Raw genomic sequence first — 14,466 nt, forward strand, 5'->3', positions numbered from 1 at the left:
CCTTCTTTTGCATAGCTGCCTCTTGCATGCTTGAAAATTGTTCCTGCAGCTTCCATTCGGTTGCTTGCTCTTCAGAGGGATGGCCCCGCTCCCCCAGCTGGGTCCTGTGGAGCTGTGCAACTCCACACCCTTCCCATCCTGGCCAGCTGGCACCTCCCAGCACTGTGCCAAGCCCTCAAGTAACTTCCCACATCTGGCAAAGTCATGGCTGTGTTTGACCAGCCTGCTAAAACATGTGCTGCCGGGGTGACCCTCACGTGCCCGTCCCTCGAGGGTTGCCTGGGCTCTGAGCTGACCCTCCTGCAGCAGCTCCTGTCCCAGGCTTCGGTCCCTCACCTGCACTGCTGCTGTTTGTTACCCTGACAACGGGGGGCTTCACCTCTGCTGGCTTCAGCTTGCTCAGCCCTGGACATGCCATCCAGCTGCCTGTCCATCCATCTTCTGCAGTCCCACGAGAAGCAAGAGCAGCTCCTGCAGAGCCTGGTATCCCAGCTGGAGACAGGGGCATTGGCATTGTCCTTCTGGGCAAGAGTCTTTTATCCCCAGAAGGTCTCTGAACCCAGTCAATACCATTCTGATTTTCCATTCTGGCCTCCAGTGCTCTTTGGTGACAACTGCAGCTGTTAGTGAGCAGCCTCTCTGCCCCATCCCTGAGGTCCCCAGTGAACCAGTGATGGGCACTGGCCCTCACAAACAGCCAGACATGTGCCACTGCCTCTGCACCTCCTCTGCTCCTAGCTGGGAATTGTGTCTGGGGCAGTGTCACCAGTCCTACTCACACCTAGGTCTTTCTGCTTTTTTTAACATTTGTCTGTGGCAAGTTGGGGCTGGCTGCTCCTGTCTCCCCTGAGTGCCCCTGGTGCTGTCCCCAGCTGCTGGCCTTGGTGCACTGTGAACACGTGTGCAAGTGACTCCTTGTGCCCTGGCTGGTGCCCCCCGGGGCTGCACAACAGTGTTGTGCCCTGGCAGGGTGGAAGACCCTCCAGCCACTGGTACCAAGCGGAGGTAGTGGACTGGCATGAGGTTGAGCATGACTGTGGGACCTCACTGTGGTGGCTCTGCTCCTGCACCACCAGCACCAGCACCTCTGTGGGCTCTGCCAGTGCCCCCTGTGCCTGCAGCTCTGCTCCCAGCACAGCCACAGAGACGGTGCCGCTGGCAGAGCAGACCTGGAGTATGCCAGTGCCAGGCGGCACAGGACACAAGGGAGACAGATTAGCTGTCCCATATCCCATGCTCCCATGTGACAGCAGCCCAAACAGCCTGTCCTGCCCCACACAGGGGCCTCCCTGGTTTCTTGGGGGTTGTTTTTCTTCCTACCCCATCCTCCCAGCATGCCAGTAGCCACAAGGGCAGGACATGCTCCGTATCTGATAGGAGCAGTCTCTCTTGGCGCTGCGGCCAGCAGCAGAAGGGTTGTGGCATAGTGGTTTCAGGCACAGGGAAGTGCTGGTGGTGGGGAGGGGGGAGCCCCCAGCCAGGCTTCCTGAGCTGCACAGCCACCACTTCCCAGATAAAGGTATCGCCCGGAGGAGCCGCAGCTGCTCCCAGGACACTGGCAAGGACCAAGTGCAGCATGTGTGGCCCTGGCACACAGGTTGCAGGATGGCAGCCTGCCTGTGCCAGGTCTGGCAGCTCTCACTGCTCCCTGCCATCCTGCTCAGCCTCCAAAGCCCACCACCAGCCCCTGAGCCAGTGACATCCCAAGGTAGGTCCTTGGGGCTATTTTCTCCCCCAAAGGATGGGCCAGGGAGGAGCTAGAATGCCAGGTGTGGGCAGCGAGCACTTCACAGCAGCCAAAATCTACAGGATTGGGAAGGGGACATTCCAGGAGGGTGTGCAGGGGGTGTTCAGAGTGAGCAATGGAGTGGTCTTCTCACTTGTAGGACACCCTGTGATGTTAGGAGTGAAGGAACATCCATGCTCTCTGCAAGCAGAGCTTGGCAGCCTGTGGGTGGTCCCTGGGGATGGCAGCCTGGTGCTCCCAGTCCCGCTCAGGTAGCAGAAGGGCTCTCCACTCATCAGAAGTTCTCGGATGACTTGATGAGGGTTTGAGTGAGACTTAAGTTAACATCTGATGGCACAGCTCTGCACCACGGGCAATGCAGTGGCACTTCCAGGCTGACCCCAGTGCTCCTATGCCAGCCTTGCCATGATGTTACTGTGCTGCTGGGCACCCTCATCTTAGCTGATAGCTGGCCTCAGTCTGGCTCACTGCACCTGCCAGAGCCACTCCCCATCTGTCTCATTTCAGGCTTCTCCATGCATTCTTTGAGAGCCTCTTTAGCCCCTTTAGAACTTTCTGTAACACCATAAAAAGCATTAACTGAATAAAAGCCTGTTGATCTCCTGCTTGTGTCTCCAGCCCTACTCCAGGTCTCTGGCTAGGACAGGCTCGGGAGCAGATTTTGAGTCGCCCCCATAGGGGCAGTGGGACTCGGAAGGGGGGAGAGGGTCAGGGTTGGGCTCATCTTCTTTCTGCCCATTGCCTCTGCAAAATCGTTGTGCTCTGAGCCCTCCACTGGCTTGGCAGCACTGCCCAAGCATGGCTGCTGTGGGCTGCCGAGCTGGGCATCTGCCCTTCCTAAGAAATGGCCTGTGCTCAGCAAAGATGCTCTGGTAGCCTACAGGACCAGGGTGGCCTCCCACCAATGCCATGGGCCCCTGGCCACCGAGCTGCTGGGACCTGGCCCCTTCATCTCCTGGTGCTTGGAGCTGGGTGAGGTCATGGAGCCTGCATGAGGCCTGGGGTGGGGTAACGGGGGGCAAAAAGGAAAGGACGGGTGCGGGGGCAGTGGGGGAGATGGGACAGTGCGGGGGGAAGAAGGAAACACAGGGCTAGGGAGATCCAGGCAAGAGAAGAGACAGGGCAAGAAGAAGGATACTGAGAAGGTGGCAAGGACATTTGGGAACTGTGCCCATTCTTTACCAAGGGTGGGCTCAGCTGGCAGTGCAGTGGGTGTGTAGCAGAGAATGGATACACTCAGCAAATGGAGTAGACATTGGCAGCGGGCTTGTGGGGTCCCAAAGCTGGGGGCAACCCCTGGGGAAGGCAGCAAATGCCAGTAGGAAGAACAAGAGGAAGAGGGCTGGAGCGGGTCCCAGGGCAGAGGGAGTGGGGGAGAAGGGAGTGCTGAAGCAATCCTGGGGGCAGCAAGACCACCCCTGTGCATCACACATCTGCATCTTGGGGCTGTCCCCTCTTCCATGACAACAGGGGCAGACACCCATGTGTCAGCAGAGCCACCAGCGCTTTGCATGGAGATCCTGCAGGGTGTGATTCTCCAGTTTGTCCATGCAGTGACAAGGAGCATGGTTTTCTGAAGGGGGCAGAGAAACCCACAGGCCCCCAGGACAGTCCCTGGGCAGGGGTTTGGGCCACCCCCCCGTTCAGGACCACATGGCCCCACACCAGCCCCCAGACCCTTTCCCTTTCCCTGGGGTGCTGCTCCTCCTTATCTCACTTCCGCACACCTTCCGGCATGAGCAGGGCAGGGGTGCTTCCCCCTGATCGCTGGGCCCTGAGCACCCCCCCGACCGCAGGGCTATTTCAGGATGTTTGTTTGTCCTCAAGGACCTCGTGTACTGAGGAGGGGGGCGTGGTGGGGCCGAGGGGAGCCCTGCACCAGGCAGGGCCCCAGTGCAAGCCAGCAGCCAGCATTTGTGCCGTGTCCCTCCCCAGTGTGCCAAGTTGGTGGGAAGCACCTGTGCCCTGGCCATGCTCAGGCTGTCCCGGATGCCAGCAGGCATGGGGCGGGAGGAAGCAGGTGGGATGGGGACGGGTTTGTGCCCAGGGGCTCCTTCATGCCCACACTCTTCCCAGATGCTGCACTGCTAGCAGGTGTGTCCGAGGACATTCTCTGTTTCTCCCGCTCCTTTGAGGACCTCACCTGCTTCTGGGACGAGAAGGAGGAGACAACAACTGGGATGTGCCACTTCTACTACTGGTACAGCAGGTAGGAGATGGTGGGGACACAGCCCAACCTCCTCCTTGCTGCACAGAGAGCAGCAGGGTCGGGGTGTCACAGCAATCTGTGCCATCCCAGTAGCTCCTAGCTGCAAGGGGAGATGGAGAGCCCATGGGAGCTACACAGCTGGGGCCTTGGCTGTCCCTCAGTCCCATGGGGATGGCGCCCTGCAGTGGATGGTGGCACAGGAAAGGAGATGGTGACACCGAGGTCTCGGTGCTTTGCCCCACATCCCCTCTCCTCAAGCTTGGCCCGAGGCAGGCGTGAGGTGCTGCAAGACCCTGCTCTCCATTCCTCAGGGGTATGCCCACAGCGTGTGTGGTCTCTACGTGGTACCACGGGGCTGGTGGGAAGCGACATGCCTGCGTCTTCCCCAGCCAGGACGTGCGGCTCTTCACCCAGCTCCACCTCCGCGTGCTGGATGCCACCACAAACCAGACCAAGTATTGGCGGGAGCTCAGCGTGGATGCAGTGGGTGAGTCCCTCTGACTGGACAATACCTTGTGACAACAGGACAGTCCCCAGACCTGGGTCCCCTGACCCCCTGCCTGCCACGGGGGCCAGCAACACCCTGAGCCCTGCATGCTGGGCACAGAGGCAGCCTTGGGGGGCACCTCCAGGTGTCCCCCAGCAGGACCAGGCATTGCCCAGACCGGGGCTGCCACAGGAGGGCAAACACCCTGGCATGTTCCCTGCAGGTCTCATTGCCCCCCCAGCAAACATCACGGCCCGCTGGGCTGGGGCTGCGGGGCAGCTCTGCGTGTCGTGGCAGCCACCACTCGCTGACTTCCCGAACTTCTTCCTCTATGAGGTGCAGTGCTGCCCTGCCAGCTCCTCAGGGATGCCCTGCAGCACCACACTGAATCCCAGTGACCCCTCCATCCAGTTAACTGTCAGCACCCACATACCAAGGGCCGGGGCAGCCTCCCCAGGAGTGGGGCAGGTACATAGAGCGGTCAGGGATGGGCAGGGGGGTTTGTGGGCCACAGTTGCTCCTCAGCCTGGCTCCTCTCTACAGAGGCTGGTCCAAGCCAACACCTGGGTGGTCCTCCAGGGCCTGCTGCCAGGGATGAGGTACCACATCCAGGTGCGCAGCAAGCCCGACGGCACGTCCCTCGATGGCATCTGGGGGCCCTGGTCACAGGCAGTGGCTGCAGAGACACCCCACTCCTCCGGTGAGCAGCCATCCCCTCTGCAGGGGTGCTGGCAGGAACCGCAGGGAGGCACCCTGGGGCTGCAGAGGGTGGGGTCCTGTTGTAGGCGAGGTGCAACACCCAAGTTTTGGGGAACCAAGGGGAAGCAGCTCCCTTCCTTCCCTGGCTCTTGCCTGCCCAGGAGACATCGGGCTGTGCTGCAGTACTCCTGACCTGCGGCACGTGCACTGCGAATGGAGCTGGGACCCTGCAGAGCCCCACAGCTCCCACCAGCTCTTCTACCGGCCACCTCCAAGTGGGGCTGGCACAAGGTAAGGGGCATGGCAGGCATATGGCACTCAGGCAGGCACATCCCAGGGACCACTGGTCCTGCTGTGTCCCAATAACCCACACTGGGCCACCTGCCCATGCCCTGTTCTGTCCTGCCCTACCACCACCAACCTCATACCTCCTCACCACCCCTCCCTGGGCACACTGTACCTCCGACTTCAGGCAGCAGTAGCTTTCCTGGGCAAGTGCAGGAGGAATGCTGGCTGTGGGAATGCTTTGGTGGGACTGACTGGCTCCCCACTTCTCCCATAGGGAAGATGCATGGCAACAGTGTGAGGAGGTGAGCAGGGGGACAGAGGCCACCCACGCCTGCACCTTCCAGCCCAGGGCTGGCAGTGCCATCTCCGTCCTGGTGAACGTCACTCGGACCCACATGCTGCCCACACTCAGCTACTTCAAGGAGCCCTTCTGGCTGCACCAGGCTGGTGAGTCCCAGTGCCACCACAGTCCTTGCCTGGCTCACAGGGGACATGGTGTCCCACGTCCCATTTCACAGGAGTGACACATGCCTGTCCCCAACACCAACAGTGCTCACAGATGCCCCACAGCTTGTGCAGGCAACAGTGTCACAGGGCCAGCTGAGCCTGCAGTGGCTGCCACCCCTGGAGGTGCTGGCAGAGGAGTTGGACTACCAGGTCCGCTATGCCATGGAGAACAGCCATGACTGGAAGGTAAGGCCTGGCCAGGACACCCCACGCAGCCCTGCCCGCCTCTGCTGCTGACACATGCCAGGCATGGGGGCAGGCAAGCCAGACCCTCCCCTTGGCTCCTCGGCCACCTCACAGCAGCCATGCCTCCAGCTCGGCTCTGCCCCGCAGGTCCTGCAGGTTCCACGAGCAGCTAGGAGAGAAGTCCTGGACCTACGGCCAGGCGCCCGCTACCACGCCCAGGTGCGGGCCCGGCCCGGCGGGCCGTGGTACCAGGGCAGCTGGAGCGCCTGGTCCAAACTTGTTGTGGTTGATGCCATGGGTGATGCAGGTAAGGGATGGGGCAGGGGTGGAGGCTGTGGCCAGAAGAGCCACACGGCTGACAGCAGGAGACGGAGAGTCTGGAAATGGGGAGCACCGGGCAGATGGTGGCAGGGCTGTAAAGGGCTCGGCGTTGGTGGGTCTGGGAAGGGCTACAATTCCAGCGTTCCTCCTCCGATACAGGCTGGCTCATCCCCAGTGTTACGGTGGTGCCGCTGCTCTTCTTAGCAATGCTCCTGGGGCTGCGGTGCACCTTCCCCTCCCTCTACAGGTAAAGGGCTGTGCCGGGGGCAGGCGGGGAGGCCCAGCACCAAGCCTGGGCACCTTGCCCGGGGGCATCAGGGCACCCCAAGTCTGGGGTTACCTTCGATGCCCCTTCCCCCGTAACCAGCAACGTGAAGCAGAAACTCTGGCCGCCCGTTCCTGACCTGCACCGTGCTCTGGGCAACTTCCTCCAGGAGAGCAGCAAGCACGGCCAGGTGAGGGGCTGGGGCAGGGCGGCTCAGCTCCCCCCGGGGCAGCTGGAAGGGCAGCCCCCACCGCGTCCACTCCGTGTCCCCCCAGGCCAGCGCCTTGGACAAGCAGCCGCCGGAGGAGGCCGTCCTGCCCTGCCTGCTGGAGGTGCTGCCCGGTCCGCGGGGCGAGGCGGGCCCGCCGCCGGAGCACGCTGGGGGCCGCCTGTCCAGCACCGACATCGCCAACCAGTCCTACCTGCTCATGAGCGACTGGGAGCCGCGGGGACCCGCGACGGCCCCCGCCCCCGCCCCACCATAAACGCGCATCCCCACTCAAACACCCGCCTGGTCCCTCCTTCGCCGGCCCGTCCCTGACCCGGGACCGCCCCGCCCCTGCTCCCGGACCGCCCCGTCCCTGACCCGGGATCGCCCCGCCCCTGCTCCCGGACCGCCCCTCCGCTGCTCCCGGACCGCCCCGCCGAGCCCGGGACCGCCCCTCCGCTGCTCCCGGACCGCCCCGCCGCTGCTCCCGGACCGCCCCGCCCCTGGTCCCGGACCGCCCCGCCCAGCCCGGGACCGCCCCGCCGCTGCTCCCGGACCGCCCCGCCGCTGCTCCCGGACCGCCCCTCCGCTGCTCCCGGACCGCCCCGCCGCTGCTCCCGGACCGCCCCGCCGCTGCTCCCGGACCGCCCCGCCCCTGGTCCCGGACCGCCCCGCCCAGCCCGGGACCGCCCCTCCGCTGCTCCCGGACCGCCCCGCCGCTGCTCCCGGACCGCCCCGCCCCTGGTCCCGGACCGCCCCGCCCAGCCCGGGACCGCCCCGCCGCTCTCCCGGACCGCCCCGCCCCAATCCCGCCCCCAAGTGCACCCGCGGTCGCCCCGCCCCGCCCCGCGGCTCAGCCAATCGCGTTGCGTCGCGCGGCCGTCGCCTGGCAGCGCGCGGCCGTTGGGTTTGAAGCGGCCAACCGGGGCCCCGTCCGCGCGCCCTTTAAAATGCTGCGGCGCAGGCGGGGCGGGCGAGCGGCGGCGGCGCGGCGGAGGTGAGAGCGAGCTGGGGCCGGGGCGGCCGGGAAGGTGCCTTGAGGCGCAGTTTCGAGCAGGGGAGGCTGTGGTGAAGCGGACGAGGGGAAGGGAGAATGCCCGTTAGCGAAGAGAATCCCGAGTTGTGGCTGGAGGAGGTGTCGGCTGATGGAAAGGGCCCCCGACAGGCGGAGGGAGGGGGTGTCGGCTGATGGAAAGCGCGCCGAGGAGCGGTTGGGGAGAGTGGGGGGTGTCCGGTGGTGGGGAGCACCCCGAGGAGCGGCCTCAGGGCTTGGAAGAAGGTCCGGTGGTGGGGAGGCCCGCGGGGCCTGTCGGAGCAGGCTGCAGCCCGGCCGGTGTCCCCGGTGGGCCCGGCTGACGCCCCCCGCCCGCAGGACCATGGCGCAGTTCCTGTTCGAGGCGGACCTGCATGGGCTGCTGAAGCTGGACACGCCGATCCCGAACGCGCCGCCTGCGCGATGGCAGCGCAAGGCCAAGGAGAGCGGCCCCGGGCCCAGCCCCGTCGGCGTGTCACCCATGAAGCCGGCCAATCGCTCCCACAGCTCCAGCAAGACGCCGTCCAAGACACCCGGTGAGCACCGGCCACCAGCGGCAGAGGCTGGGTGCGAGAGTCTTGCCCAGGCTGCTCGTCTGTAGCCATGAGGCTCTGGGCTCCCTGCCACGCTGCCCCACTGGCTTGCTGGTTAGGGAGGAGGAGGTGGGCTGTGCTCCTGGCAATCACCCACCTCCTCCCCAGCATGAGGAGGGCAGAGCTCTGAGCACTGGGGCTGGCGAACTGCTAATCCCCCAGGTGGCCCTTGCTGGCACAGCTGCATGCTGGGACAAGTGTGGGCAGGACTGTCAGCTGACAGCTTTACATGCTACAACAGTGTTTTTGTATCCTCCCCTTATCTGTGGACTCTGGAATTATTGCTCTAGACCCAAGGAGTTGTCTCCTGACAGTCCCTAACCAGAGCTTGGGGGCAGGGGGGGAAATATAAGTTAGTTGTGACTGGGCAGCATGAGATCTCAGAGTCCTACTTGTCTACAACTTGTCTGGTGGGTGTGATGTGGAAGAGTGCTGGCTTTGCTCTCATGAAAGCTCTAATACAGGCTGTTAAATAGATGTAAGACAATATTTTCATATGTGAATGCAGGTAAATCTGGATCTAAAATTCAAAACACCCCCACAAAGGCTGGGGGGGATCGCTACATTCCCAACCGCAGCACCTTGCAAATGGAGATGGCAAATTTCCTCCTAACCAAAGAGAATGACCCTGCTGAGGAATCACCTACCAAGAAGGTGAGCATATTGCTAAGTTAAAATTACTTCAACGACCACTACCAAACACCTAATCCTTCCTGTCCCTTTACAGAGAAGTAAACTATAGACACATGGGACTGACAAGCCCCTGCCATCACTACTTCCAGCTCTGGGCTTCAGGAGCCTGGGATGAGATTGAAGCTGTAGAGACTGCCATGCACTCTAGCCTATGCTGCTTCTGGTACCAAAATTTAGCTTTTGACTAATGAAGCTTTAAAATACAGCAGGCAACAAAAACACAAAGCTGTGGGCATATGCAAAGTGAAACTGCTGGTGGCAGCTATTCTAGGACAATGTCTACACAGGGAACAATTCTGGAATGTTTGACACTGTGTTCTGAAATCTGTTTATGAAGCATTTGGTCACTTGTGGCTGTGGCTTTTCCCACTGGCAACGACACTGAATTTGCCACTGTGTGAAAATGTGAGCAGGACAATGGGTGAAAGTCTGAGGAAAAACTGCTTTGACCTGCCTGTCTGTGGCTGACCCTTGCAGCACAGTTGTACACCTCCTGATTCTAAGAGAAGGGGGCTTAGGTGTCTGTTTTAACTGCAGTGTGGCGGTTGTGTTTCAAATGCATTGCACTTGAAACACAAGTCTGGGTGATTTGTCTCTGTAGGAGCAACAGAAAGCCTGGGCAGTGAATCTGAATGGTTTTGATGTAGAAGAGGCGAAGATCCTCCGCCTCAGTGGAAAACCACAGAATGCTCCAGAAGGTATGATAACAGGGTCTGTGTGAGCTGAATCAGCGGGGGAGATCTGGTCAGCGGAACAGCAACAGAGGTCCTGTGTGTGGTCACAGGAGAGGTCAACTGGCTTCTGAGAGCTATACATACTGGAGTCTCCTTTCTTAGGGCTCCTGACGTTGAGGGGGGGCATAACAGTTACAGTGAATTTATTTAGGAAAGGTGCAATGACTGTGAGTTGCTCACGTGTACTGCAGGTGGCAAGCCTTCAGGAGGTCTGTAAGAGATTCAAACTCTCTGCTGTGCACTTTCTAGCTTAACTGTAACTAAACATAATGGGATACAAAAACCCAAGTGTTTGTTAAACTTGTTTCCATGAATGAGGAAATTGTAGCTCACCCTGGTTCCGCAGTTCAGCCTGTCAGTGATGTTAGTACACTTGCACTCCCGTGAGTGTATCTCTTAGGACTTTATTTTCACTCCAAGGGATTCCTAGTTGGGTGAGCAACACTGAGCTGGGAGGAAACTAACTCAGGTCAACAAACCTGTTCCTCTGCACACAGGCTATCAGAATAATCTGAAAGTACTCTACAGTCAGAAAATGACGCCTGGATCCAGCAGGAAGAATAGCAGATACATTCCCTCGATGCCAGACCGGATCTTGGATGCACCAGAGATCCGCAATGACTACTGTAAGTAGGCTGCAGTGTTGAGTGCTGGGCATCCAGAACATTCTGCACCAGAGGGCTGTTCCTGGGACAGTGTAACTGGGCTGTTTGTATTATTTTATGCACCCAGGCTAGCACAGACCACTTCCAGAGTGCTCCTGTGTAGCCTTACAGGAACAGTGGTCTAAGGCACTGCATAGGTGACTTGGAGCAGGGTACCTGACCCCACGAGCTGGGCGTAGTGACACCCAGAAGGCTACCCCTTACTTGTACGTGTGTGCATGCACATGTGTACACACACACACACCTGCTGCATCAGTATGGGTGAAGGGCAGGGCTCTCTAAGTAAGCATTGTGTGACCTGCATTGTTCTTTCAAATTGTAGATCTGAATCTCATCGACTGGAGCTCCCAGAACTTCCTGGCAGTGGCTCTGGACAACTCTGTTTATCTGTGGAATCATGCTTCTGGGGAGATTATCCAGCTACTGCAGATGGAGCATCCAGATGTTTACATTTCCTCTGTGTCATGGATTAAAGAAGGAAACTACCTTGCTGTTGGCACAAGTAGTGCTGAGGTCCAGGTGAATGCAGGACTAAAACTAGAAGTGTTGTCTAGGGATTGACAGAACTGTGGGGCCTGAGGACAAAAGATTGGCTAGCAGGGGAAGGATACCATGCACCTGACTTGTCTTGCCTGGTGTGGGGTGGAACTGTCTGCAGACAAGTGCAGCATGCAAGACAGGGTTTGGTTTGGGGGTTTTCTGATAAGGGGTGTTACCTTCTGCAAAATAGTCATGAGATACAAATTTTCTCTGCTCCCATATGGCTGAATGCCAGAGCCTGTGCAGTGAGATCCCTAGGGCATAGAAACAGGATTGGATTTCCTCTGGAGAACTTATTGCTTTGCTTCTCTAGCTATGGGACATTCAGCAGCAGAAACGTCTCCGAAACATGACCAGCCACTGTGCCCGTGTAGGAACCCTCAGCTGGAACAGCTACATCCTCTCCAGGTAAAGCAGTGGGTGGAGATGAGTGGGTCGAGGGCAGTTGCCAGTTACGAATTCCTATACCTCAAGCTATGCATGGTGTGGGTTAGGGATGGCAGGGAGAAGTTTCTGTCCTGGCTTGGGTTGGCACTGTGAGGAGAAGGTCTCTCATCTGTATTGCACTTTGTGCTGAAGTTGTAAAGAGCTTGTGTGCCTGTTTCATTCACACCAACAGACCAGTGTTGCTGGTAACACTGGTTGAAATGCAGTGGCAGGTACAGTAGTCTTGCAACAACAAAAAATGGATTTGGGTGAAAACATGTCAGCCTGACCCTGCAAACCTTCTCTTTTCTCTGCAGTGGGGCACGGACTGGCCACATCCATCACCATGATGTCCGAGTAGCTGAGCATCATGTGGCCACCCTTGCTGGCCACACACAGGAAGTGTGCGGACTCAAATGGTCTCTAGATGGCAGATACCTGGCCAGTGGTGGCAATGACAATCTGGTGAATGTCTGGCCATGCACCCAAGGGGGTGGCGGAGACTTTGCTCCTGTACAGACCTTCACTCAGCACCAGGGTGCTGTCAAGGTGAGCACAGGGCTGCCATGGGCAGATGTCTGTGTGCAAGGCAGATGTGCAGCACTGGCTGGGTGCAGGTTGCCTCTTGCATGTCTTAAACTGAACTCTTCTCTCAGGCTGTGGCGTGGTGCCCCTGGCAGATGAACGTTCTAGCCACCGGAGGTGGCACTAGTGACAGACATATCCGCATCTGGAACGTGTGTTCTGGCGCCTGCCTCAGTACTGTTGATGCCCATTCCCAGGTGAGACATGAATATCTGCTTGGAGACAAACACCTTCTGGCAGCACACCTACACAGAGCTGCCGGTTCCTCAGGCCCAGAGGCATGAGAAAGGAGAGGGACCATGCTCACCTCTGAGTGGTGAGCAGCAACATAAGCAGCTTGTCTTACCTGTGTTACGGCCTCTTCTCAGGTCTGTTCTATCCTGTGGTCAACAAACTACAAGGAGCTTGTTTCAGGCCATGGCTTTGCACAGAATCAGCTGGTTCTATGGAAGTATCCAACAATGACCAAGGTCACAGAGCTGCAAGGTAGGTGGACAGGGCCTGGGGCAGGGGGGCTGTTAGAGGTTGAAGGCAGCTGCAATCCTTTGTTGGAGCCTGCAGCATCACTGATACAGGGGGCCTGGTGCTAGGAGCACGGCATGCCCGTGGGCTGTGGAAGAAACACCATTGTTCTGAATGTATGCTTGGGTCTGAATTCATGCTGCCACAGCCAGTGGGGGGACCAGCTATGCAAGCTGGCATGGCTCGTGGGAGCATACAGAAGTAAATGTACCATGTGCCGATCAGCTCAGCCCTGACTGCACCCTCCTCATCCTCAGGTCATACTGCCAGAATCTTGAACTTGACCATGAGCCCTGATGGTACAACAGTGGCCTCGGCAGCTGCTGATGAAACACTGAGGCTCTGGCGCTGTTTTGAGATGGACCCCATAAAGAAGAAGGAGAAAGAGAAGGCAAACAGTGCCAAAAGCAGCATCATTCACCAGAGCATCCGCTGAGAGTACTGGGTTGTTGTGGGGAGGGGGGATAGGTGGTTTACACACTGTACAGTATTTTAAATGTTAATAAACTGCTTAACTTGACTTTTTCTTAATGGAATCTGATGGAAGAAAAAGCCATTGCTCCCAGACCCAAGTCCCTCATCCTTGAGGTTGGGGAACTGGGCAAGGGCTGGAGCCTTTGTTCTTTAGGGCCAGTTTACAGGCAGCCTGAGCCTAGCACAGCCTAGCAGCAGGATGCTGTGCAAGGGCTGCAGTTCTGTTTCTGTCCCAGCTACACTAGGTATGTCACCTGCCCCCTCTAGATGCTGACTACAAGCACAGCAGCTCCACCACAGGCTCAACTGAAAGTATAGTGTCTGTGGCCCCAGTTTCTCTTGTGTTCTGTCTCATGACCACATGGTCTTACTGTGGCTCTGCAGGCACCCTTCAGTTTGTCTTGTTCAGCTCCAGGCAGCCAGCAGTGCCGGCTTAGGGTGCTGGAGTAGAACAGCTACTTTTGCAGTGAGCTTAGTACTGAATTGTTATTGGAAAAGAAAAGGAGGAGGGGAAACATACAGCAACAGCTGTCATTACCCCGAAGGCCAGAAAGGGGCTGGCACTGGCATAAAGCCTGATGCTAAACAAAAGGTTAGTTTACACTGCCACAGCCAGTCCCAATGTCATGCAAGAGCCATGCAAAGCACCACCAACCCTGTGCTCAGCCCTTAGTCACATATTCTTCCAACAACTCTGATGTGTCTTCCCCTCCTGCTGACAGGAAGCCCTGGTGCCTAGCTGAGGCTTCATGCAGGGAAGGGGGCACCAGGGCTCAGCTGACGTTTGTTAGAGCTTGACTCCCCTGCACTTGGAAAAATGCCTTTTTTTCCAGGCTGAATTGTGCTGGAGCAAGTTGCATGGAACATATTTGAGGCCTTACCTGACATGAGCAAGAGCCAGCTCAGCCATGCTGCTCTGCATAGTGGAGCCACAGTGTCTGAGGTTGTGGGGCTGCACCAGACCCATCAAGCCTGTCCTTCAGCTGCTGCACCAGCATTGCCAGGGGCTGCTGGGGACACTGCACAGCTGATTAGCACCATGGCCAAAGCAGCTCCACAAAGCCTGTACCTCCCATCAGCCCTCAGTGATTAGCTGAGGGTGGATTATTAACTGTTTTCACCTTCCCCTCTGCACAGTACCACACTGTACATAGCACCAGCTCTGCCTCCTGAGCTTTAAACCAGCTGGAACCTTCAGAGGTGACCAGTGGAAGCACCAACTTGTGCTGTGCCAAGACCAGTGAGGGTGCAACCACACACAGCTGATTTGGGGGGCACAGTCTC

At 58.7% G+C, this 14,466-nt stretch overlaps 2 protein-coding genes across 2 annotated transcripts; both read left to right on the plus strand.

Moving 5' to 3' along the window:
* The first annotated feature begins 1,527 nt into the window (after positions 1-1,527).
* Positions 1,528-7,303, plus strand: MPL (MPL proto-oncogene, thrombopoietin receptor). Its single transcript, XM_032117353.1, has 12 exons — positions 1,528-1,708; positions 3,824-3,956; positions 4,268-4,443; positions 4,667-4,911; positions 4,987-5,143; positions 5,304-5,433; positions 5,705-5,877; positions 5,981-6,123; positions 6,271-6,430; positions 6,604-6,691; positions 6,812-6,899; positions 6,985-7,303. Exons 1-12 carry the CDS (start codon positions 1,606-1,608, stop codon positions 7,192-7,194), a joined length of 1,806 nt encoding a protein of 601 aa, XP_031973244.1. The 5' UTR covers positions 1,528-1,605; the 3' UTR covers positions 7,195-7,303.
* A 511-nt stretch (positions 7,304-7,814) lies between these two features.
* Positions 7,815-13,228, plus strand: CDC20 (cell division cycle 20). The gene is made up of 11 exons (XM_032118045.1): positions 7,815-7,914; positions 8,290-8,486; positions 9,052-9,197; positions 9,838-9,934; positions 10,468-10,596; positions 10,958-11,154; positions 11,489-11,583; positions 11,919-12,150; positions 12,258-12,383; positions 12,555-12,672; positions 12,966-13,228. The coding sequence occupies exons 1-11, from the start codon at positions 7,868-7,870 to the stop codon at positions 13,142-13,144; spliced, it is 1,563 nt and encodes a 520-aa protein (XP_031973936.1). The 5' UTR covers positions 7,815-7,867; the 3' UTR covers positions 13,145-13,228.
* The last annotated feature ends 1,238 nt before the right edge of the window (positions 13,229-14,466 follow it).

This window comes from Corvus moneduloides, chromosome 9 (genome assembly GCF_009650955.1).
Source record: "Corvus moneduloides isolate bCorMon1 chromosome 9, bCorMon1.pri, whole genome shotgun sequence".
NCBI lineage: Eukaryota > Metazoa > Chordata > Aves > Passeriformes > Corvidae > Corvus > Corvus moneduloides.

Excerpts from the sequence above, each read along its gene's own strand:
- CDC20 (XM_032118045.1), top strand. The coding sequence starts at position 7,868 with ATGCTGCGGCGCAGGCGGGGCGGGCGAGCGGCGGCGGCGCGGCGGAG. Across the intron at positions 10,597-10,957 it reads AGAGATCCGCAATGACTACT|ATCTGAATCTCATCGACTGG; the intron begins GTAAGTAGGCTG and ends TTCAAATTGTAG. Across the intron at positions 12,151-12,257 it reads AGCACCAGGGTGCTGTCAAG|GCTGTGGCGTGGTGCCCCTG; the intron begins GTGAGCACAGGG and ends CTCTTCTCTCAG.
- MPL (XM_032117353.1), top strand. The coding sequence starts at position 1,606 with ATGGCAGCCTGCCTGTGCCAGGTCTGGCAGCTCTCACTGCTCCCTGCC. Across the intron at positions 1,709-3,823 it reads TGAGCCAGTGACATCCCAAG|ATGCTGCACTGCTAGCAGGT; the intron begins GTAGGTCCTTGG and ends CACTCTTCCCAG. Across the intron at positions 6,692-6,811 it reads ACCTTCCCCTCCCTCTACAG|CAACGTGAAGCAGAAACTCT; the intron begins GTAAAGGGCTGT and ends CCCCGTAACCAG.